Source organism: Polypterus senegalus, chromosome 10 (genome assembly GCF_016835505.1).
Source record: "Polypterus senegalus isolate Bchr_013 chromosome 10, ASM1683550v1, whole genome shotgun sequence".
Classification (NCBI taxonomy): domain Eukaryota; kingdom Metazoa; phylum Chordata; class Cladistia; order Polypteriformes; family Polypteridae; genus Polypterus; species Polypterus senegalus.
Window position 1 is genome coordinate 104,069,007 of NC_053163.1, and position 26,889 is coordinate 104,095,895.

At 37.4% G+C, this 26,889-nt stretch overlaps 1 protein-coding gene across 1 annotated transcript in view; it reads left to right on the top strand.

Moving 5' to 3' along the window:
• Nucleotides 1–26,889, top strand: part of il1rapl2 (interleukin 1 receptor accessory protein-like 2) — a 1,094,678-nt gene that overhangs the window by 628,765 nt on the left and 439,024 nt on the right. Inside the window, exon 3 of the mRNA XM_039766278.1 lies at nt 8,842–9,115. Coding sequence (XP_039622212.1) covers nt 8,842–9,115 — 274 coding nt within the window. The remainder of the gene's footprint in view (nt 1–8,841; nt 9,116–26,889) is intronic.

Sequence of the window (26,889 nt, forward strand, 5' to 3'; positions counted from 1 at the left end):
ATGAGAACTTGAAAAAGGGGTTCCTTCCAGGCTCATTCTAAATCTTGGAAGTGGCTAAGCATTTTTAAGAAATTTCAGCTAAAGTAAGGTGTGCTACTGAAGCTGTTATCTGCAGAATAAAAGCACGGATGCCAGCTGCTGTGAGAGTTGTTGCTTAATAGTTAATGGATATCAGCAGGAGAAAAGGACTTGATTCTTCAATTAAATAAGAGAGTGTTATTTAGTTACCATACTGCTATACATCCACTACTCCATAGCATTGTCCAATTCCCTTATCCAGCTTAGGGTGAAAAATCCTAAATAGCTCTTTGTGTTGAAATCATATGGTGCAGTACTTTTCAGGTTTATTCTTCTGCCCTCTCTTTTAGAATCTGTAAATTAAATACACATTAATCAGCAGCCTCAAAGCGTGTTGCTTAACCTGTTTCTCTTTCATAAGGAGCCAGTCACTTGCATCTCAGAATCTTTCTTGTAGATCAAGTATGCCATCATCTTATCTACTTTGGAAAAAAAAAGAATTCATCATCATCTTCATTGTGAAGACTGAGCTGCCCAGAAGTCCATGAAAGATTCAGTAACGGAAGGGAAGAGCATCAATAGCACACTTTACTTTATGTGAAATCTCTAAAAAATGCTTAGCCTCCTCTGAGATGTACAATGAGTCAGTAGTGGCAGAAGCATGCGCATTGGTGCCGCTCTCTCAGGGGCAGGCCGAAACATGCAAGCCGTTAATCATATTAAAGTGGCTCCCACTGTCCTGAAGCAAATGTTGAGTGACACATAAAACAGATGTAAAATTCTCCCACTGATGTCTGGCAACTGTTATGGTCAGGTCTGTTCATTTGCAACACCTGCAGCTTTGTGAAATATTCAATTTGCACCTAGATCGACTGCCTTTCAGACTCGGCTCAGCTATTATCCTCCTCCTATTTCCATATTTACTCTCCAGTGATAAAAATCGGCATTGCTTGCTGCCATCCAGAATGTAACTCATTTCGGAAATCATATTGAAACCGCTGCACTCTCAGACCCATTTGTACCAGTGCAGGAAAAGATGCTTGTTGACTGAAAGCAATTTATTCACTCTTTTTCAAAAAAAAATAAAAAATAATAATAATAAACAAGCTATCAAATGCTGGTTGGGATTGAAATTGCACATCAGTGCTGAATATTTGGTCAGCTATAGCTCTGACATTGACATTTATTCCGAGCTGTCATATCTAAAATTGTTACACCTATTTATGATGGACTTGGCCAGTAAACAAAGGCCAAGTCATATCATTATTATTGTGGCTACGGCCAAGCTAGGTATCCCAGCTTTTTGAATATATTGACTTTTTTTTATATTCTACTCCTGCTGGTTTGAGCTATGCTAAATGTTAGCAGGGGGTTCGCCATTGGTACTCATTCCTTTACATACTCATGAACAATGTGTCAACTAAATTACATGAATTTTAATAATGCATTCTAAAAGGTCAGTGTGCTGGTAGATACCATTTAAGAGTGCCCATTGTTTAAAGAGCGATGGTTCATTAGCCAGCGGGAAAGCTTTTAGTCTCTTCTGCAGACTTGGAGATCTGAAAGAGTGAGGGAAATGAAAATCCTCGGCCTGATTATGTGTTATGTGCACTCTCTGGAAGCAGAGGGCATTTTGCTTGTCTAATGCGAATGTTGAAAATATTGGTGAGGAAAGGCATGACTTTGTGATAGAAAACTCTTAGAAATTGTCTAAAGTTTAAATTTTAAAGCAAATCAATAAATGCTGGATCAAAGCAAAAAGGATACAGAAATACTTGTTCATTCAAAAAAGTAAATAAAATAGATCACAGTAGTTAATAAAAGAGATGCAGGAAATCAATGTGGATACAATTACAGTACTGACAAAGTCCTACTTGCCCATATTGCCTTAAAAAATACAGAAGGAATCCAACCTTTTTAATATAAGTAAGCAGAGATTAAGAGGATGCATGTTTCAAGTGTTCAGATTCATGAAGGGAGCTAGTAGGTGGAATGCCATCTGTTATACTAAACAGAGTTATTATCGTATGACCCTTTTATCTAAGGTGACATAGAAGATCAGGACACAATTGGACCAAAAGAGGGTTAATCGACTCGCTCAGGGCCATGCAATTAGTCAGCCACGAGGACTGAACTGGCAACCTTGTGATGTAAAGTTCAGTGCCCTAAAAACTCCACAGATGGCACCATGTTTAGGGAATAATTTGCACTAATGTTAGGTAGTGTAAGATTTGAACTCTGGCAGTGCTTTGTAGGTGCTATAAAGAAACATTCTTTCCACAGACAATTACATATGTTTGAAATAGGTCAAAAAGTAATATTGATATTTGGGCATTTTCACATCTTGACTTGATGATATTTTGAAGATGGATAGTGTTAGATGGACTATTGGTGGAAAAAATGTTCCTAGATTTTTAAATTAAAATAGTCAGTTAAGCAAAGTGTATAGCATTGTGCTCAACAACAAATTTAATCAAGCAACCTTTTCTGATAGCAGTATACAGTTAAATTGACCATACTGCTACTAAAATAATTGAATGTGTATTCATTCTATGAATCTACATATTCCACTATTGGGTCACTGTGGAGGGGATTCTGAGCTATAAGAATAAGCACAAAGCAGGAGCCACCCCAGTACAAGGCATTAGTCCATCTCAGGGCACACTCAACTCACTGCCACAGTCATTCATACTGGTCTGGTTTACACTCACCCGATAATTTAATATGCACATCATTCAGATGCGAGATAAAACCAGCCAGTGGCTCCTCTGGGAATTGGACTTAGGTCTTTGAGGCTATGAGGCTTTAGAGCTTAATGCTATAACACAATTTGTTAGTTTATTCATTATTAAACCTACTTAATCCAGTTTGGCTCCGTTAGGGTAGCTGGAGCCTATCCTGTCAGGACTGGAAGGAAACCTCTGGACAATCACAGAGGAGCCAATTTCGAGTTGCTAAATAACCTCACTTGAATGGTTTTGGGGATTTACCTGGTAAACCTGGGGTTCTAGAAACAATATCCAACCAGATGTGGGGAAAACATAAAAATTCCCTCGAACAATGAAGTCATAAAGCAGCTGCACGAGCATGGTTTTCATTAGTTTAGCTTAACCTCAAATTATGTGTCTATTTTCACCGTATGTCTTATGTACCATTTATTGAAGGTTAATAAATTTAAGAATTAAGCCAGTTAAACATTATAAACAGTTGTAAAATGATACAACTTTTAAAACCCTTGATTCTGTACATCGAGTGGGTGTAGGTGTATTGTATTGTAAACTGATTATGAACCAATGTGGATGTTTAATGATGGTAGAGACCAGCTGTAAGATACATAAGGACAGAGTTCTCAATATCTATTTTGCTGGTAGTTTGGTGATGATTATTACTTTACAGATAAGGTTCCTGACCTGCCTTTTTAATACGTTAAATCAAATTTAGTCAAGCAAACCAACAATGTATTTTTATGTAGGCTTTGGTTGGGGTACAGGTAAGTTATGTTAATTCAAATCAATGTGTGTAATGGTGCTTATATATTGACATTTGGAGTAAAATTAAGCCCTATATCTAAATTAATGCAGAGCTAATTTTAATTTTGTAGGTGACCTGAACTGTGTGATTATCTCATGTATGCAAATACGTGGCATCACTGAAGGTCAGATATTGTGGTGTTAGCACATTAGGCCCTTTTCTTTTAAAGCAGTACCCATAAGGCAATAAAGAATTAATTTTAAAACGCTAACTTCTTCGGTTACCAGTTAATATTTCTTAAATGATTTCTAGTAAGGACAAATGCCATGAGGCACCCCTCCTGTTGTTGAGATATTTGTTTCCAGTTTCGTTTATTATATTTAATTTATACAGAGTGACAACACTTATTCTTTATTTTTACCTTGTATTTTAAGTCAGAATGGTATATAAGTCACAACCATCCATTGTCAAACCCACTAAATACAGTCAAGGGTCCCAGGGGCTGCTAATCTGTAGTGACCTGAGTTTAACTGTTGCCCTGAACACTATCCATGCAGAGTTTTTTCTCTTATCCTCCTGTCCTTGCGACTTTTCTCCCTCTAATAAAATGTAGGTTAGCTTGAGTGATGTTCATAAATTTGAACCCTAGGGCACTCTATTCTCTGCTGCCCTATCCATCCAATGTCAAGAGCTGTTAATCCAGTTCAGGGTCATGTAGCCAGCAGATCAGGTGTAAGGCAGGAGCAAAGTCTGGATGGGATGCCAGTCTATTGTAAGTCACAATCAAACACTCACACTCTCAATCACAAAATTAAAGTTACCAAATAATAGGTTTACTAACATAGTGAAATGCCCATTCATTAAAGCATCAAGCTTAATGCTGCAATGGTAAGTCTGTCTCTTAAGATCATGATATACATTTATGAACCTCTGTTCACCAGATATGCCATACATCTCTCCTTCTTTGTGTATCTTTGTTCATTGGACATTACAGTCCTGTTGTGGATGCTGGGCGACGGGATGCATGGATGTATGCCACACGGTTTACACCAACTACATGTCTTTGCTCCTTGGACATTGCTGTCCTCTTGTTGATGCACTCATTTGCATTTATTAATAACATACACACTTAAACTACATGTTTTTGGGATGCATGAGAAAAAACATTGCACTCAAAAAACTTTATCTAGATATTTAGGGAATGTGCAAACATTTCCCAGATACTGACCAGGAAATTTTGGAGCTGTTAGGCAGCAGTATTAAACACGTCTCCACCATATAGGGACCACACTACTGATTAATTTGAATAATTTGAATTTGTAATTTTGAAAGACAGCTGTGTGTCATAATTATGTTCAAGCTGAGTAGTAATTATGGCAGAGGAAATTGAGCAGGCTGGATTTTAACATAGAGGCACATGCTCAAAGTATGCATGGAAGCGACATTGCTGGCAGTACAATCCAGCAGAGTAATGTGGTACAATAACAATACAATAGTGCAATTTAGTTAAACACCACAGCTCAGTTGTTAACATTACTGCCTTTCAGCTACTATGTCAGGTTTGAATACTCAATAGGAGGTCTGAAAATCAAAAATACACCTTATTTGAAGGATTTCGGAGATGTAGTGGACTCTACACCAGGGTTTTCAGTCTCCGGTCCTGGAGGGCTATAGTGGCGATAGGTTTTCATTCTAACACTTTTCTTAATTAGTGACCTGTTTTTGCCATTTTTTATATGACTTGTTTTTTAAAGATTTATTTCCATGCATTTCTTCATTGTTCCTCTGAATTGCTTCATTTCTTTCCTTAAAAGGTACCCAAACAGAAATGAAATGAGAAGTGATTGAGCCAACAGAAGACCAAATAAGTCAAGGCCTCAAACTCCAAGCAGTTGCTTAATTAGGCGACGATTCTTGTTGTCAATTAAACCCGTTCTTTAATTCCATGGCTTGTTGCTGCTCTCATTGTGCAATAGCATACATTTCTGAAATTGTTGATTTTCTCTTTTCTAAGAGCACTTTTAAAGTGTTTTGTGGACCTGAGCAGGTCAACGCTCCAGAAACCTTGATCTTTCTTTATATCCAGATATTGTATGATGGACACAATTTGCTGGCCATATTTTGGCTCATTTTGTATCTTACTGTTGTTTGGCAGTTAATTTAGGAAAATGAAACGATTTTGGGGTCTGAGTCTTCAAGAGCAAATCAAGTACAATTCAAAAGAAGTTCATCAGCAGCAAAACAGGGCACTAATTAAGAAAAGGGTTAGAATGAAAACCTGCAGCCAGTGCGGCCTTCCAGGACTGGAGTTTGTGAACCTTGCTCTACATTATCATCTGCCTGACACTGTTCAGAAGCCATTAAGAAGGCTAACAGTCCAAGGAGGTTACAGTCAAGCTTTATGGCACACTGGTGAGGCCTTATCTGGAGTACTGTGTGAAGTTTTGGTCTCTAGGCTACAAAAAAGACAACAGTGAAAGAAAAACATCCAGAGATGAGTGACTAGGCAGATTTCAGGGCTACAGAGGATCAATTAGAAAGGTTAAAAGAGCTAAGCCTTTTCAGTTTAAACAAAAAGATTAAGCGAAGACATTATAATGTTTTTTAAAATTATGAGAGGAATTAGTACAGTGGATCAAGACTGTTACCTTGAAATACACAGTTGGAAACTTAAGGGTAAATTTTGCACAAACATTTGGAGGTTTTACTTTATACAGAAAACTACAGACACATGGAATAAGCTACCAAAAAGTATTAAGACTTTAGGAACCTTTTAAAACTAGACTTGGTGTTATGTTTAAAGAATTAATTGAATAGGACTGGGAAACTTTGTTTGGCTGAATTGCCTCTTCTCGTCTAGAATGTTCTAATGTTCTAAAGTCCTTGGCTCAAATTCCAGACAACAGTCTGCTTCTATTGATGCAGCTTTTCACGGAGTTGTTCCCTCATCCCAAAGGTATTCAAGGTAGGTTGGTTAGGTTAGAGATTGTTCAAACTGCCTGGATTGAGTAAATATGGTTGTGCACTGGAATGGGTTTGTGTGTAATGCTGCAGGCATAGGTTTTGGGCTACTGAAAATCTATACAGAGTATACTGGAATAGACTGGTTTATAAAAATGAATGAATAAATGAATATTGAAATGTATTCTCTCTGTCTGACATGAGAGCCTTCAGCAGCTATGAACCTCTAAAGAGCTCCCATTTAAGGGTAATGCAGGAGTACTATCAATTTCTCTGTGGCAGAATGAAGAGCTGAGTAACAATTTACTTGAATAAACACATATACCAATTTTATACTATCAACTGTCATGGGTGACAGTTCCTTACATAAATTATTTTGGGCAGATTTTGAGTGCAAAAATTATTTATGTGACAGGAAGCAGAAAGACAAATTACTTTGAGACTACATACACACACTTCTGTAATTGCTCATAAATTATTATGGTTCATGCTGATATGCACTCAGATTTCTTCAGGCCAATGTGTAGATGTGCTTTTTTTAATTGGAGAATATTCTACAAATAGGTCTTTTTTACAGGGTGAAGCATATTACTTGAAACAAATTTTGCTTACTCAAGGCAGTTCTGCAAATTTTCTTGTGTGATGAAAAAGTAACAAAATGAAATAAATTAGCATTTAATGATGGGTGGTCGAAAATTGATTTCTTTTGTATTTAAATTTTCCTTTTTTTTTTTTTTTTATTTTGAGAAGGTACCTGGCAGGTCCTAAATCCCCTGTGGATATTCTTTCCACTAGCTGGCTTGCTGCTGTTCTTTAGGAGGCAGAATGTGGCACTGGTCACAGAATAAGGAAGCCCTGTAACGTCCATCTGGTTACTATGTGATGGGTGTAGGTGAGCCTAGGTGAGGGCAGAAAAGCAGTGAGTGCTCCACAACTAGAAATCTGAGGAGATCAAGCCATCCCAAGGTTTACATATTTACAGCCTTAACCAATTTTTCTTTATTTGTGGTAAAGTACTATTTAAATAAAGGCAACTTCAATAATTTATGCTATTTATTTTAAAAACTTTAAGTTTGATTCCAGACCTGCCTGGGACCTGGAAAAGATATTTTTTTTCCTCCCACATCCGAAGAGTGTGTATGTTGTGTTCACTGGTAACTAAATTAGTCCAATATGAGTGATTATAGGCTCATAAATGAGCATCTTGTAATAGACTGGCCCCCATCTAAGCTTGATATCTGCCCAACTGCCAGAATAGGCATTAGAACATATGACCCTGAACTGGATAAAATAGGTAAAGGCAGATGATGAGTGGATGGAGCATTGGTGGAAGGAATCCATGTAATCCTGTCTTACAGCCCCAGTTTTTTTTTCACATTATATTGTGTTATATGTATTTCCAGTTTCTTTAAAACCATTCTGTCTCATCAACTAGGGAATAAACTCTAGACTATGCATTTTATCTAATCTTGTATTCCCCACAATCCCCTGGATCATGGTATATCACAATCTACCTGACCATCAAACAGCAGTCTGTAAGACTTAGGAACTGTGTGTCAAAAATGGTTGTTTATAATAGTAGAGCACTTTAAGGAACCTTCCTGTCTCCCATCGTGTTGACCTTCTACACAGTAGGCTCCCCGTATAATACTAGTGCTTGTCATCTACAGAAACTCTCAGCTGACTTCTCTACCATAGGCTGCATTATTGATGGAGATGAGACAGAGAACAGGATGCTTGTGGACTACTTTGTCTTGTAGTGCATGCAGATCTATCTATAGTTCATCATTTGCAAGACAAAAGAATTTCAAAAATCATTTAAAGTTAGGCCTCATTACTAGGTACATTTTTAAATACATTATAATGAGAGACAACTCATTATCTGTTAATTACATTCAGGGTTTTTGCTATCTATCTATCTATCTATCTATCTATCTATCTATCTATCTATTTATCAGCTAGTTGATTGTGTTATTCGTCCTGTGAGTTTGTATTTTTTATGATTCTGCTGCTGTGTGCACATAAATCTCCCCTTGTGATTAATAAAGTTTATTATAATCTAATCTAATCAAATTAATTTGTGCACAAGTTTTATTAAAGAAAAGTTAAACTTATTTAACACATAAATCTTATAAAGCCTTTCTATGAAATTAAACACTCTTCTCATTACTGTAATGAGAATATTTTTCTTAAATTGATTGTGGGGCATTGATATTTGACATGTCTTATCTGTAGTAAGAAGACTGATTCATCTTCCTCCTTAATTGTTACAGTACATTTAAAGCTTTTTTTCTTTGTAAATACTCATGAACTGTTATAGAATCAAGTGGTGTCCCAGACTTACATTTAACTATTTGTGGTTAATGGTTGTTTTCCACTTGTGTTTTGCAGTTGATGGCTGTATCGACTGGTCGGTGGACCTAAAGAAATACAGAGCTCTAGCTGGAGAGCCGATACGGGTGAAATGCGCCTTGTTCTATAGCTACATCAGGACTAACTATACCATGGCCCAAAGCACAAAGCTCCGGCTCATCTGGTATAAAAACAGAGAAGATTCGGAGGAGCCCATCATCTTTTCAGGCCACAGACTAAGCAAAGAGGATGACTCCATCTGGTTTCGCTCAGCAGAAATGCAAGACAATGGATTTTACACTTGTGTCTTAAGGTACAACCATTTAGAAAATTCTACCAAGTTAATTCAAAGCCTAGAATTTCTCAATCTAAGCAATAATGTTTTAAAATTGAGTAGTGTTGACATGTACAGATCCAGAAATTCAAATCCTGGCATCGGCACCTGGATGTGGACAAGGTGCTGTACAGAGTACACATGCTGCCACTTTTCTACTTAATTTCTAAAGTAATTCATAATGTAATCTCAGAATATCCTCTTGCCAGTCTCAAATTGGTAATTTACCAATAAAGTTATTTATTGATTGATTAATTGGTTGTTGTTATATACTTATGTGCATTATAATATAAATTGTGATAGTTTTCTCAGTAAAGGTCAATCTTTAAAATTAAGATTGGTTGTTGGAAAACATAGTAATAGTATGAAATATTTGAGAATGTTATAAATGAAAAATCATATTTTTATTTCATCTTTGCTCTTTTATCATGGATTGGGTGACTCGGAACACCAACTTACTTTATGTCCTGATGACCCCTACAACTAATGGTCTTCCAATCAGCTAAATTTTTAATCAGAGGATAGTCCCTTTCCTTTATTGAACTCAGTGTTCCCATTCACATATGATTTACTTTTGAAGAATATTCAAGAGAGTCACACATTTTCATAAAAGGCCTCTTTTTTGTTTAATTTTATCTCAGTTTTGTTAATTTAAATTCATTCTCTAGTTAACTGTTAATTCCCTTAAATGACACTTTTGCTTTGAAAGGTGACAATTAACAAAAGAGTAGATATTGATACTAAAGGAGACAGAGAAAGTGTAAAGAGAGAAACAGAAAAGACAAGCTGCCCATGCAGGGTCAATTGTACTGCGTTCATCATAATATAACATTTTTAACCCAGCTTCATCCATCTTGGGGCTGTGGGGAGGCTGCCTGTTTCATAAATGTTGATATCATAAACAAATTAGATATATTAGCCTCTTTATAAGTAAGTATGAATAATACTTATTCAGTTATTCCAATTACAAATGTAGGTTAAGTTAAATGGAGACATCGTATTGGTACGAAATATCTGAATAAGGATGTAGGCGAGACTGTGACTGGCATTGACTAATTTTGTGATTGTTAGTGACTCCTATCAATTTTTCCAGAATAGAGTCAGGCACCCCTACAATAAGAAAAGAAGGGTCAGAAAAGAAAATATGAATGTATTGTACATTCAAAAAATCATCACAATCTGAATTTCAAAAATCATTTAAACTTAGGCCTCATTACTAGATACATTTTTAAATGTATTATAATGAGAGGCAACTCATCTGTTAATTACATTCAGGGTTTTTGCTGTTTGTCTATCTATCTATCTATCTATCTATCTATCTATCTATCTATCTATCTATCTATCTATCTATCTATCTATCTATCTATCTATCTATCTAACCTTAATGAACCTAATAGAATCAGGCATCAAGTGCACCATTTTGTATCATTGACATAAGTTTTATATTTTTGTAGCCTACAAAGATACCCGGAACATTTAAACTGAATTTGTACATGTTGCACCAGCACTTCTCATAGTTAGAGATGAATGGTGTTTTAGGTATTAAGTTCTATACCCTGAAGCACTCTGTGTTACTACCTAGTGTTGGCTGACACTTTCTCTGCATTGCAGATATCCCAGTACACTGCCATGATCAGCATGTCACCCAGATCTTTCTCCTGGGATATCCTACTTTGTCTCCTGAATTGACCTTTTGAAAAATATACAGATGCATTCAAGCAGGGAAAATGACAGTTTTTGTATAATTCCTCCCTGACAGAAAAGCTAATGAACCTGCTTTGATAATAGCTCTCTTTCCCCTAGCTCTCTCAACACATTTCTTCCATCTGTCTTTGATATTTTTAAAGTACCATTTCATTCTTGGTGCCACAGGACGATTGCTCCCTGCATCCTCTGATTTCTAAAGGATGTCGGAAATTGCTTTCTGTTCCTCTTTGCCGTTACATAAAATCCTTCCTTTTTGTTGGACCTTGGAGATCTGTAATGTCTTCATTTATTTTCCATTCTCCAAAGGTGATTTAGAATAATTTTACATGTCGGATATAAATGTGTTACAAGAGCTATTACTTGTAATACTCATCATAATATAGACCTAGGTTATACTTCTGTGTAATCTGCCTGCCAATGAAAGGAATGACCAATGAGGATTACAGTCCACCTTGAGGTCATTTTAACTTTAGCAAAGTATATCTGTACTAAACCAGCTGGTTTAGCTGTTTATACTGCAAGATATCTACTCACTAACTGTAATCCTTCAAGATGGGCTCTCATTAATGCTCTGTTAATCTAGATCAGACTTTGATTGTACTTATTTCAGTGGTCAGTGTTCTTGAAGATCCCTCTGTTTTGTTTATTTCCATTCCCCCCTTTCCCAAATTCCAGATAAGTACACAATAAGGGCTCTGGACTTCTGGCAAGGCAATGAGACAGAGAAGATCATGGAGTGTTAGCTAGATGTCATGAAACATTCCTGGTGAAAGGGTATAGCACATGGCCCCATGTGAGGACAGCTGAGTTTTTTTAATCCTTTGTAGAAGACCAAAGAAAAATGATTTTTAGTTCCACCCCGTATATTCAAAATCCTATGGAGGGAAAAACGAAGTAGCAAATCAATCAATATCAATGCAGCCAAGTAGTCACTTCAGACTGTGTCCAAGATATTCCGATGAATATGGAACAGTGGCTGCCTTTATAGCTGCTGAGGAAGAAGAGGTGTGTCCAACAGGTTGGATCCGGAAGTGAGGTCAGTGGTAGGGTGGGTTCTTGCAAAGGTGGTGGAGTTAGGTAGGCTTCTCTTTGGAGAATCTGGAGTGGGGTGAGAAAAGGCATTAATACATTCCATTAACCCCGATCCAGCATACCACATTCAGCCAAGCCCATTGACTGACTGCCTCCCATGTGCTTGTGTGTGACACCTTATAACAATAAAGGCTGCTCATAGGCCACTTTAAAACATTCAATTTTTATCAAGCTGGCAGATGATTGTTGTGGGCTGAGAGCTGTGCACTTCAATAGCAAAAAGGGTGTGAGGACTCCTAAAAACTCAGTAAGCCAGGCCAGGCCTTCCAAAGCTTGCCTGAAATTGGTCTCATCCCAGGCAGTCTGACCTCCCAATTCCACAGAAAAACTTTGGCCTACCCAAAATGAAAAACTGAATTTCGAAATTCCAAATAGTCTCTTAATTGAAGATTTACTTCAAGGGAAATAACCATCAAAGCATTTGCCAAAACATAAAGTGATCTTTGTATAAGCAACGACTGATTTGAAAATAACAAAAAAGAACAAAAATAGCAAAAAGGGGAAGAGGAATTGCCTTAAAGGACTACAAAAAGGACATAGCAGTGCTAGAACAGGTCCAGAGAAGAGTGACTAGGCTGATTACAGGGCAACAAGGGTTGAATTATGAAGAAAGATTAAAAGAGCTGAGCCTTTACAGTTTAAGCAAACAAAGATTAAGAGGTGACATGAGTGAAGTGTTTAAAATTATTAAGGGAATCAGTACAACGGATCGAGACTGATATTTTAAAATGAGTTCATCAAGAACACGGGGACACAGTTGGAAACTTGTTAAGGTTAATTTCGCACAAACATTAGGAAGTTTTTATTTCCACAAAGAACGATAGACACTTGGAATAAGCTACCAAGTAGTGTGGTAGACAGTAAGACGTTAGAAACTTTTCAAAACTCGACTTGATGTTTTTTTGGAAGAAATAAGTGGATAGGACTGGCAAGCTTTGTTGGGCTGAATGGCCTGTTCTCGTCTAGAGTGTTCTAATGTGCAATCGACATAACAGAATCCACTAGAGAGAAGAAAAAATGCACTTAATAGAACATGAATCACTGAATGATGTACTCTGAGCATATGACTATAAACGCTAAGGGTGATCTTTAAGCAGTGACATAAGAGTGGCCACACCTCTTTGTGTTCAACCCACAAAATACAAAGTACACTAAAACACTGCAGTTAAAAATTAAATGATTAAAGAAATCATAATCAAAGAAAAACATAATCTTACATAAAGGGAAACTAAAAACAGAAATTGTGAAAGATGGGAACCTTAATAAAAGACAAAAAGAAATTACAGTTGTTTAGGAACTTGGTTGGAATTCACTCAGAAAGGGGATTTAAAGCAAATTTGATGAAACATGTGGAAAAGTAAAGTTAAGACCTGAAGTCATGATCCAAAGAGAAAGAGAAGAGAAGAGTGTTTTTGAATTGGTTAAGAGGTGGGCAAGTGGATGAACCACCCCACCTGGTAAACAGAGGTCAACACTTACATTGTACAGGAAGACAGGCAGCAGAACTGTCATCTTCTTTTTATTTATATTATTGATGTTATGTAATACAGTCATCTTTGCATATGTCTGTCCTCTTTGACATTCCTCCATGTAAGCTATTATAGTATGTCAGTATTGCATGTTTTTTAATTCTTCTATTTTTGCTTTAGATTTGAAAATCTAAGAGTAAATTGAATTGATTTTATACTCTAATTTCTACTACTTATATCTACTAACATAATACAACATTCTCAAATCCACAAAATATAATTCAGATTCATGGGTAATGAAACCTATTCCAGCATCACTCGATACTCATCAGGAAATAGTTCTAGACAGGGTACCATCTATCACAGGGCACCAGTTAATTACAGGTGTCAATTAATCAAACGTGCACATCTTTGGGAATATGGAAGGAAAACTTTAGTACCCCAAGGAAAATCTGGATCTGAAACCATAACAGAGTGTCTGTGACACAGCAGTGCTAATGACTACAGCAAAATGTCACAAACTGAAAATTAATGTGACCGAGGAATAGATCAAGGACTATTAAAAAGAATGTTGGGGCGTCAAATAGGCTACCCCTTTTAGTAAACTAAAAATAACAAAAACAGCCCCCAGGGCACGACTAAGGTAGGCCTTTTGCAGATGGATCATTTACCAGATACCTTCAACAGAAGATCTCTTCCCCCGAGGCGTTCTGTGCTGGGTGATGCCTGTTTTTATGGTGTCTGAGGTGGAAGGACATGGCCAACTCAGGGTAATGTAGGCAGGACGAGGCTTCCTTGCTGGTCTTCTTCAGTCAGAACTGAGGTGTAATGAGAAAAGGGTCATAGAGAGCACCCACCACTTGTCCCAGAGTAGAAGTGCTTAACTCACAAGAGCCAGAAAGGTGGTCCCTAGGCACACATGTGCAACACTAATCAAAAAAATAAAAAACGTTTTCAGTAGCAGAAAAAGCAGAGATGGGTTCTCTCTTTACTACTCTCAATAGTTTTACCCTGGCTGTTGGATTTCCTCTCTTTCCCATTAGTGGGGGTTGATTTGAATTTAGTTTTGTTAAATTTTGACTTGATTGTATGGAATATTATATGTTTTTAATAAATTCAATAAAAGATATAAAAAGAGATGGGTCCTAACCCAATAATTGCATGAAAAAACTGAAAACTTAAATTATTTTGGTGTTTGGAAGTTGACATAAGAAATATAAATAAATGCATAAATCAATAAGCAACAGATCTTAGCGAATCTTTACAGGATTTGTCCTCCAAATAAATACGATAATACAATAAGTTTTACTGTACACATATAGTAATAGAGTTTGCTATGACACAGCCATGGACATGTAATATTTCTTTTAATTTCTTTTACTTTGACCCTAATTTATGTATGAAAACTGTTTTAATCCCAAGAAACTGTTATAACAAAACAAAATGATTTTTACTAAGTCAAACATTTAAAATCCATATCTAGAACAACCATGTTGCATTTTTGCAAAATCCAAGATTGTTAATTAACAAATCAGTCTCTATGGTGACTTATCAGTCAATCGGAAAATTGATTATCCTGCCTTTTATTAACAGTGCTGAGGTACAAAGCAAAAAATGACATGCTTTATTTTGGGCATATCTCATGGATTTTAGTTATAACATTAAAACTCCTCACTGCTAAAACTATGACGGTTATTTCCAGTTTACTTCGGACCTTACTTTTATTCTATGTTAATTAAGTGTTCCCTAATTTTTATTATTTCTTCATCATGTAAAGCACTTTGAGCTACATTGTATGAAAATGTGCTATATAAATAAATGTTGTTATTTCCAGTTTAGCTGTTCAGTTTTAAGGGATTTCCTTCTGATGGCCCATGTTTTGAACTTTCATTTTAAAGTTATTGAACCAGGTCTTGTTTTAGCCTTGTGTTAATATTTTTCTGAGGAACTTATCTGTAAACTTGTGTAGAAATGTAAAGCTCAGTAGTCTTCAGTGTAATTTGAGCCCTTGACTTTTAGAAGAAGCGACATGGGTAAAGATAGCACTAAGATTCATTTCATTTTTTAATCCCCTGTTTTATTTTGCAAGCAGAGCAGGAAAATTGTTGTTCTAAATCAGATATGTGGACAGTCTGTGAATACTGTAGGTTGCAATTGAAAAAAGTAATAGAGACATGGCAACTGGATCAGGTATATCTAGTAACAGTAGCACTGTTTCCAAATGCAGCAGTTTTTAAGAGACTTAAATCAGTGCTAGTTGGTGAAATTGCTTATTCACTGTGAACATTGAAAATGGTCTTTTAAACCAATATATGTAACATTCTCAGACAAGCTCAGTACAATTAAGGGTCACTGGGGGCCAGAGCTCATCTTGATGGCACTATAAGGAAGTCAGAAAACAGTCGTGGACAGGCAGGCAGACACCACTCTCATAGGGGATAATTTAGAGTTTCCAGTAAACCTATCCTGCATTTCTTTGGAGTTAATTGGCATATCCAGAGGAAGACCCATGCAGACATGGAGAAAACCAGAGGCCTAAGTACAGGACCATTGTGGAAAAGAGTTTGTGCTTGCAGAACTGACATGAAGCAGGAGCCAGTTTTGTTGGAATGTTTCAGGGCACACTCACACCAACATGGCTCCAGTTTAGACTCATCGGTTAATATGAATGTTGTGTATTTACACTTTTAAAAATAATTGATCTTTAATGGCACTGTATGATTCTTTACTGGTTTGACAACACACCACTTCATTCTAGGAAGGGTTCTTTGCATATGACATTGGTTCTTTGTACTTCAGAGAATGTTGTAATATGTATAATAATGAAATCGTTCACATGTATTAGGCTATCTAGCAGGACAATAGCAGATAAGTGCAGATTAGCCTGTGTTTTTGTATGCAGCAAGAGTCCTTTTAAAATCAGCCACCAAAGGGTATTTCACAAATCTGTTTCCATCTGTTTATGGTTGTTTACTGTATGGAGCTGTTATGGATCTAAATAAATAACGGTTCTTTCTATAACCTTCAACTGCTCTGAAGAACCACACCCAACACCTTTATTATTAAGAGTGTAGAACAAAAACACAGCTACCAGGGGAATGTGCAGAATCACACAGTGTGCAACCCAAAACTCTGGAGCTGTGATGTAGCAGGTAACCACTGCGCCACCATGTTCCCCATAATGAATGTCAAGTACAATTAAAAATGTAGCAGGTGAGCACATATTTTATGAGTGTTTTGTTTTGTTTTGGAGTTCAAACACATTAAATTTGAAGAGTTTTGTAAATTGTTAGACTTTGCCGATATATTCTGTCCCTTTTTAGTGATTTCAATACCAAAGTTGATATTAATGACCATACATTTTCCACTGATTTTATGCACTCATTAAAGCATTTTAATTTAGAACAGAATATAAATGTTACCACTGAAAAGGCAGTATTCTTGATTTGTTATCCTCAAAAGGATTTCTAAGTTGAAGAATGTCACCGGTGAACACAGCATATGTGCTGAGAAATATGCTCTGGTGAATTTCGCTGATCAACATTATTGGGCAGGCAATCTGGTACAGTTGGAATTCATGGCTTACTAAAGAAGCCTGTAATTAAACAAAACATTTATGTTTCAGCATTAATTTTTCTAGGGTGTCCTTTTTTTAAAAGGTGTGCTTGAGTCACCGTAAGATATAACTAAAAATGCAAGGACATTAAATAATGCACACCCCAAATAAAAAATAAAAATCCTATGCCATGTATGCAGAAACGTGTACAAGAATGAAATCACCAGAGTTCACATGCAGCTATATCGCTTTGCACAATATTAAAAGTAATGTTTCTATAGTATATACAGTACACATTTTGAAACCCGCTTAACCCAATTCAGAGTTTGGGGAAACTAAAGCCTACACCTGCAGCACTTGACACAAAATGGCCATTACAAGGCAACAGTACATTCCAGATTCATAGAGAAAGCAAAGAAATACACTAAATGCTTGTAGGAGCTTCAAGACAAATAAAATAAATCCTTTTAAGTCAAAGTACTAAAATAAGAGTATCAATCTATTCAAATCTTATTTTACTTACCTACTGCTTACCTAATGCTATGCTTCCTAGTATTTGTCTGTAGTAGATGCCACCCTGTGACTAAGTGCCAGCTTCTCGTCTACAGTGCTCTGGCTTCTTACAACTATTAATTGAAATAGGCAGATTATGAAAAAGAATGAATGAATGTCATAAATGTATTTCTACTTATTACCCCAATATTACAAACAAGTGAAGATGGCAGAATGACTGTAGTTGACATAGTTTATAGTAAGAGTTGATAAATTGCTGGAATAAATTATTTAATACAAATTGTTTTAAATATACATTTTTTTTGTCTTTAAAATATAATCATATGTACTTTATATGCTAATGATTGATTTTATCATACACTGCATGATGCACAATCATATTTGCTTGCAAATCTCTGGTTTCTTAATTTTTTAAGGACCCCTGCAAGGAGTATAACCTTCTAACAGCCTTTGTATACAAATTTAGAATGCTTTTAAATAAAGATGAAAATATATTAATTAATGAGTTATTGAGGAAAATTGGACAGCAACTGTTTAAATTATTCATTTCAATTAGAACAAAATAATATATTACCACAGAATAAGACTTCACATCACACAGCCATTCATTTGCAAACACCTCACAAAATGAATTTCATGGATATAATCTCCCATGCCTTCTTTGCAGGAAAGTCACCTTGAGGTAACAACAGTTGAGTATTTCAGCATTCAATTCTGCCTGATCTTTGCTAAAAACTCAGGATTATCAGGATAGTGCAGCTATAGTGTCTATAACCTTTTCTTTGTTGATCAGATAAAAATGTGACGGCAATCCCATTAATTGTAGGATATCAGTTCTTTATTCTATGTACATGGAGCAAATTTGTACATTCGCCTCCGGAACAAAGATTAATGCAGAACTACCTTAAAATACTTACAGAATAAAATTAACGTTTTTCAATAGACACATGGCAGTCGATTTTAAATAAAAGTTAAACATAATTAATTATGTTCACTATATTTACATTTCTAAAACAAGGCAAATTTACAATAAAAATGATACTGGGTTCTGAATAGAAAGTGGTCTTTTTTGATATATGTACAGTTGTGCTTGAAAGTTTGTAAACCCTTTAGAATTTTCTATATTTCTGCATAAATATGACCTAAAACACCATCAGATTTTCACTCATGTCCAAAATGGTAGATAAAGAGAAACCAGTTAAACAAATGAGACAAAAATATTATGCTTGGTCATTTATTTATTAAGGAAAATGATCGAATATTACATATTTGTGAGTGGCAAAAGTATGTGAACCTCTAGGATTAGCAGTTAGTTTGAAGGTGCTTTCTATGTGAAAACAACAGAGTCAGATGCTGGGTGGGGGTATGTTGGGATCGTGAACGTGGCTGAGAGAATAAAACTGAATAAAAACAAATACAAACCTAGCCTTTACAAGTATCATAAATTACACCGACTGTTACAAACTGGAATCAAATATATGTTTTTATTCTAAAATAGTAAGAATACATGCAGCTCACTTCTCAAAACAAACTCGTCTGGGATCGAACCCCTGAAGTTTTGATTACCAGTGAACAGTTGATAAGCGATCGTAGCAAATGCGTGTCAATGTCGCACCCTAATGCGGGTTCTTTTTCTGCAGTTATATTCTTGAATAGAAGTGCATTTGTTCTGTTATATTTGTACCTTTTGTGAAAGTGTTTCTTTGATATTTGGAATTCAGGCTTCATACATTATACACTTCATGTCTACATTTTGTCAATTATTACTAAAACATGAAAAACGTTTCTGTTTTAATGATGCGTTTGCATAGATCATTGTAGACACACATGAAATGCAAGTGCTCAAAATAATGATATAGTATTTATAAAAGGTGTCATTTTACGTGACTTCTTACTCTATACAACTCTAAGCAATTGACATGCAGGTAAACAGACTGCTGAGAAAACTGTGCGCATGATGTGATAGCAGGCTGCTTGCTGTTTATCCACACATCTACAGGACAAAAGATGCTGATGGAGAGGTGAGAAGCAATTTAAGGTGGGACGGATCTATGAGTTTTTTCGTAGGCTCTGGTAATTCTAGTGTTAAGGAAGTTAGTGACTACTAACTGTATGTAAAACATTGACGCATATTTTTCAAAAATCTCAACATATTGGAGAAATTCTTTAAGCTTGGAAGATAGCATTTGTTATCCATTAATATAAAAAGGGTGATATTTCTTACTTAGGTTAATATAGGCCAGTAGCTTAACATGAATCACAGGCAAATTAACTGAAGCAATTATTAAAGACAATATTGAGAATCACATGTCAAGTTGACATCAATGACAGTTGTATTGGTGAATATTCAACATGGGTTTCATGTTGGGGATGTTTACAAATATGCTGGAAGTTTACGAGGAACAACTAAAGCACATGCCAAGAGAGGTGCATAGGATATTATTTGCCTTGATTTTCAGAAAGCTTTAGATGAGATATTACATGAGAGATTTGTAATCAAACCTACAGATATTACATGTACAGTACATAGACAGGTGCAAAATTGCCTTAAATACCAGGAACAGAGGGTTATGGTTGAGAGGTTATGTTAAATGTTTTGCCGCTCAGGGATCAGAGCTAGGGCCACTGCTTTTTTTAAATATATGTAAATGATCTAATTATGAATATACATTTCAAGGTTGTTAAGTTTGCAGATGATACCAAACTTGGTGAAATGACAGATAAGCAAGAATTAGTCAGAAGATTACAGTGGGATTTGGATGGAATACGGGCTTCAGCTAATTTGTGGTAGATAAAATTTAATGTAATGTTATGGATGTCTGCCTTGGGGTGGCGTGCATGTCAGAATGGTTCATAGTTGTTTACCTGGCCAGGGGGCCAAGGTATTGAGTGGCCAAGAAGAGTGTCAGGGTATTCCCCACCAGGAGGTTGTCAGGAGAGGTTGATGCAGAAGGTGGAATGTTGGCACCCTGGCAGGGGTTCACCAAGAATTCTTACCTGTCTTGAAAATCTGGTATAATTAACAGATTAGGCTGTCAAGACTACATGCCCCCGACATTCACTTTTGCGGTCAGAGATGAAAGTATCCCTGGACCTCGCTAACTGTTACTGACACCTGCGGGGCATGCTGAGAACTGAAGTCCCTTGGGGAAGCCCTGCTGTGTTCTGTGGGTGCCGCCACAGACCCTTACTTTGTGGGTCTTCCACTTGTCCCTGAAGTGCTTCCTACTGATAATGGCACCAGAAGTACATATATAAAAGGATCTACTCTGCCTCACCCAGATGCTAAAGCTCGCCTGGGAGTAGTGGAAGAGAAAAGGAAGAAAGAGAGAGGAGAGAACTATTTATGGTATTGTATTGTCTACAAGAAGCCTATGTGTAAAGGTAGGCCTACTTGTACATTAAATTATTTATTCTGCCTGTGAGGTTGTGCTTGAGGTATGGGGTTCTGCTATAACTCCTACAGGTCACAGTAAATAAATGCCAACTTGTTGTTGCAATTGTTCATTACCTCACCTGTCAAAATCACATGGGTAAACTTGCAAATTTTATACCGTATGCTGATATCTGAAAGCAAAAACAAAAGGGGACATTGAGTGTCCTATGTTGCCTCCGTAGATGTTAAGAGTTTAATGACAATTTAAAGTCATTACAAATTAAGGGAGCTTCAGTCCTAGTCCTTGGCATTGGCTGCATGCTCACAGCCGCCTAATTCTGTGAAGGGGGACACATATGTACACTTGCAGCATGAAGACCCACAGCTGAATGCACAGCTTCAAAGAAAACATTACACTTTAGGGATTTTTGGTTTTAGCAACTGTGCCGGAATGTGTAGCACATCTGAGCAGATAAGGCAGGATACAGAGCAATGGATCAAGAGTCTTTCATATATTCTACACCATGCTCAACAGCGCTGTTTGCTTAAAAATATCTTCTTTTACATTTTCTTTTCACTTTTGTATTAAAAAAAGCTGTATTTACATTGTAGCCATATACAGTAAGAATCTTCCTAATGAGGTGCAGTAATTTATGATCACATATAAAAGATACCTTTTGGTGTCTCTCCATATTCAAACAATGCCATGACAATGAAGGTATACACAATGGTGTGTTTATAGTATATAATAAAGAAAAATGCAAGGGAAACTTAAAGAGTAAAGGAAAAAAAAAAACTTCAAGCAGACTGGGCTACCTCAGTGACCTTACCCATGCTGGTTTTCCCTCATTTCACATCTCATCTCTCATTCTTTCTCTTTCTCACGACCCTGACCTCTTTCTTCTGCCATTGAGCTTTTACCCCCAATTTAGTCCTTTTGTTGTTGTCGTGTCCGGCCGAGCCCTGGAATAACTTTTGTGGTCAGTGATGGCCCTTCTTTGGTTATTTCTCTTGCTAGGGGGTATGATGCACAGTAAAGTGTGTTAATCCAAAAATGTATTCAGCCTTCCATTCACTGTCTGAGAATATTATTTTAAGTTACAGCTCACAGCACAGCTTTATGAAATCTAGGGGTGAGTTGTCTTGTAAGCATTGATGTAATTTTGAGATTACTCCATTTTCTATAGTTGTTTAATGGCAGTGTCTCTATAGTAGATAAAGGGACCGAAAGTGAAATTGAGATTTGAGAGAGTGAACAAAATCTCTAATTTGCAAGTAAATGAAAATGGTTTTGTGCCAAATTATATTTCTCAGGGAACTATTATAATCACATAAAATGTTATCTTCTGTATATTTAAGTCTTCTAGCACACACATGTCAAAGATTTCATAAGTGGTAAATGGGAAAACATACAATTTTCTTTTAAAAGAAGTGTAAGTGGCAAAAATGGCAGTAATTCAAAGTGCCATATCTACTGGTTCCAAATTCTCAGAGTGTTCTAAATCATTAAATCGTTTGTTTTTCCTGAACCGTCTTACTTTAGTACAGGACAGTGAAAAGGCAAAGCCTTTTTAAGCAGTATAAAGTTCGAGATAGGAACAATTTCTATAGAGATAGTGTCCCAGCACCCAAGTTCACATACGTGTGCAGTTAATATGTGACAGGTGTCAGGTCACACTTACAGGTAATCTAACTTAGACACCACTTAAATATCACCACCCAGTTTTATTAAGAGACTGGGAACTCCTGAAATTTACCAATAATAGCACACAAGTTTCTTTACATTGGGCGGTGAGTAAACACACAATGAAAGATACAACAGTAATTTCAGGAAAAGCAACAGTAACTTCTATTACACTAGACAATAATAAGTACATGAAAAAAATAAATGAACATAAACAAAATCTAACAATATCAAGAACAAATTTCCTTTTTCTAAAAGGAAAACACACAGTCCACACTCTAAAAGTCCGTCAAAAACAGAATTGGAGGATACAACCTTTAGTGGTGCAGAGTCCAGTTTGCGCACTGTGTTACCCCAACACTTAATCGTTCAACTGTCCACAGATGCACTCTGTTCACCGGACATTCGTTTCACAACAGAAGTTTTGTCAAAATGGTGGAATCCCTGTCAGCTTCTCTTCGTCGTTCCTTTTTTTCTATTCTGGGCTCCTTGTGTTGCTGTGATCTAGCCATGCCTTATTTCTCCTCTACCAGCTTTGCTCGGTCCTTTTCATGCGGCTTCCCTCTCTCGCTGGACCCACAACTGGCGTCTCCTTGTGGAGCTGTCTCTTTCTCCCTGGAAGTAAGTGTTGCCGTCCTTGTGCCTCATGTCGTGCCAGCCATGTGCCCTTGTCAGCCTGTGAGCCCCTGTGCTCTGTCCGAGTGTCTTGGCTGCGTTCTCAGTGGACTGTCCCTCTCTTTGCCTTCTCCTGGCCAGAGCTTAAATCTCCTTCAGTCCCTGCAATTATCAGTTCTGAACAATTGGATTAAACAATGGCACATCTAAATTTTCTGGGTTTAACAAATAATGAAAACACAAGTTGACAAAATGTATTGTTACCAACCATTAATGAGTACAGATCTGCTGATTAGCAACCAATATTGTCAAACATGTTAATTTCCAAGTCAGGTAAAATACAGACATCCTCCAAGGAAGGAGCAGTTCTGTTATCACAACTTGGTATTGTTTGTAATCTCAACCAGCCAAAAATTCAAAGTGGTGACTCCTTTGCAATACAGCAAATACCCGATATCCTGCAGACAGCCTTTTAACTTCTTACCCCCAGTGCCAACAATGGATGCCCATTGCCTGTTCATCTGCTGGGTTTTAAATGTAATATTGACATGTTTCTTTTCCTAAGAGAGAAATGGAATGACTAGGTGTACAAAATAATGTCCCCCTCTGACAAATACACTTTGAGTTACTAATCGATGTACCTTGTACATATTTGATATATTAAATTAAACAGGGCTACATGAAAAAAAAGTTACATGGATATAAAATCACCACTCAGACATTTGAACCCAAGACTCTGCACCTATGAAAAATCGGCTGCAATTATTGTACCACCATGCCTCTCCTCGTGATTTTCAGTGCATCTTCATTTCTGTCTTTATTACTTGGTTAGCACTAGCGTTGATCAGCGATTTTCACCAAAGTGTTATTCGAAATGAATTTGCTGCGTAGTGTTTGCCTGTGTTCGTCAAATTATTTACTGGTAATTTGGCCAGTTTAGGAGAACTTTTCCCCCCAGTGTGCCATAATGCTTTGTGAGGCCAGCGCGAAACCCCTCAAAGCTGTAACAGCCAACATTTGATGGGACCGCCCCCCGGGTATATAATGCTGATCATTTGCAATACAGACTCTGTGGGACTTAGTTGGAAAAAGAGAGAAAGAAATTAAAGGAATTATTGCTGTTGGGACGCCGTTTCTTCTTAGGTTTTCAATGCTGTTGTCCAAGTTTTTTTTTTGTTTTTTTTTTTTAACTTACTGCTTATGGCCAATTTTTAGTAATTTATTTGCTGCAAAATTCTTTTGTTCTTTTATTTATTTTGTTCTCCGCTCACGTGAGGGGGGAGGAGAACTGATTGTGGCGGTGGATTTGATTGAGGACGTGGTACCACCAACCCATTCACGTTCTCTCAGTCACCTGCGCCAATACAAGTCAGTCTTACAGAGATGGCCAGTAGCAGCAGCAAGCAGCTGTGCAGCCAATGATCTGTGGCCAGGGCTCCACATCCTTAACAGCACAAAAAAAGGAGGACTTCTCTCTGCTCATTGATCACATCTTGGGGGATCTCTGGAAAGAAGTTCAAAATGAGGCAAGGACAGACTTGAAAAATGATGGACAGGAGCTGTTGAGGGAGGTGCTAGGAACTGTGGTAATCTGCCTAACAGGCAATACCATTTTAAAGGAAAGAAAAAGTCCTAAAAGTAAACTAAAGTCGACTTTTATAGAGTAAAAGTTATAGCACTTACCTGTTTAAATCGTTGAAGTGTGGGGTGTGCTTTCGCAATCTTTTTTACTTTGGCTTCTGCAGGTTCACGCAGCAGGACGCCGGTCACAGGTCGTGAGTGCCTCCAGGTCAGACCTGCTGGAGAACCCTGCACGTACCCCGTCATAAAGGCGAGCGTCTCATTAGCCCCTGCCGTTATAGCAAATGAAAAGGTCCGAAGCGTTTAGTTGAGTTTGTGCATGCATTAGTGTGAGAAGGGGATTCCCAAGAAAAATAAGTAACTTACTTTTGTTCTGCGTATTGGCTCTTTCGATGCATTTCAAGAATTGAGATGAGCACCTGTGCAGAAGGCGTGATTGGTGCGAGGGAGCAGCGTGTCATAGGATTAGATAAAGATTTGTTCCCCGACTATACAAGACATTTCCCTCCTATTAGGGTTTGTCTTTTGACTTGGTAGTGTGGTGGCATACCTCATTCCTTGGTTTACCAAAGAACCAATGGTGCTTATTTTTGTATATATTCTGGAATTGATATCTTCTAGTTGTAGTATTATTTTGGTGAAGGTATCTTATAGTTTGGGTTTGAGGTGCACTTTTTGTTTTTCCTGTATATACATTGTTATTTCCTCTTGTAAGTATTTTTTGTGATTTTGGTTTTTTTTAAATTTCATTGTGTCTAGTTTCTTCCTGCTTAATTTCTTTCTTTAGGAAAACAACAATTTTGTGTGTTTACTTTTGTGTCTTTATTTTTGGATCTGACAGCTTCACTGTATATATTGCTTCCTGTTCTCGATTGTGACATTGGTTTTGTGCACCTGTAAATAAAGCCCACTTTGTTTTGAAAGCGACACCTTTTTTTGCCCATGTCTCCATGTCTGTCTTCTCTCAAATCTGATCCCGGTCGGTCCTGAACTACAAGATGCCCACTGTGTAGTTTGGTGTCAACTTTGCCACTATCCAAGGTGTCACAGGCACATTTAGGGAGGAGGACAGTGAAGGCTCGGAGCTTCCACCATCTACAGCGACACCACCCAGGGCTGGGCAAGCTTCTGAGCAAGTTATGATGGCCATTTCTGCCACTCCCCTACTGCCAGTATGTTGCTTGCAAAAATGAAGCAGCTCATATGCTGCAATGCCTTAGGACGGACCCCCAGCTTAAAGTTATAAAGCAGAGGGATGATTATTGGGCGGCCATCCTACAAGACCCTCGTATAAAACCAAGATGGGAAAGTTTATGGAGCACCATCTCCATTCTATCCTTTCCTGCAAGCTGCTTGAAGTGTGCCCCCACCCTCACCTTCCTGCTACCTCTCCACGTGTCCATCATAAAGCTGTCAGTAGCAGCAACAGCACCAGCAGGCATGGTAGTGGCAATCTGATGGATGTGTGGAGAGGCTTTTTCCAGCCTCAACGGCCCAGTCTGACATAGGATGGCAATAGCAGCAGTCACCGCCAGCGACTGGACCACATGATAAGTGACTGCCTGGGGTGCATCGGTGCAAATAATTCTATGCACACTGATGACCCCATGGAGTTCTGAGTGATGAAGCTAGATGCAAGCTGGGAGCTTGCTCAGTACGCACTGGAAGTGTTGTGTTGCCCAGCTTCCAGCTTACTATCTGAGCTAGCTTTTAGTGCTGCAGGCGGCGTGGTCACAGACAAGAGAGCCCAGTTGTCAACAGATTCTTTGGGCAGACTGACCTTTATAAAAATGAATGAGTCCTGGATCATCAGTGATTTCCAGCCCCCTTCTTCTACTGATTCCAGGGACTAAATGGGTTCCTTGTATATCTCTTTCCTTCTGTTTTTAATCTTATGTACACCAGTCTTGTGGGGTCCACACTTTTGTTCATTCATGCTACTCGCTCCTGTTGCTACTGTTTGTCTACAAGAAATTTTACTGTTCTGATATTTAATTCATAATTATCTCAGGGAGACATGAAAGTGCAGTGGTAGGCACTGCTGCCTCACAACTCAGGTCATTTTTCTGGCCAAAATATTTGGTCCAACATAGATGAGAGATGCCTCCCTAGCCACTTGGGACACTTTATGTTTATTTATATATATATATATATAGTGAC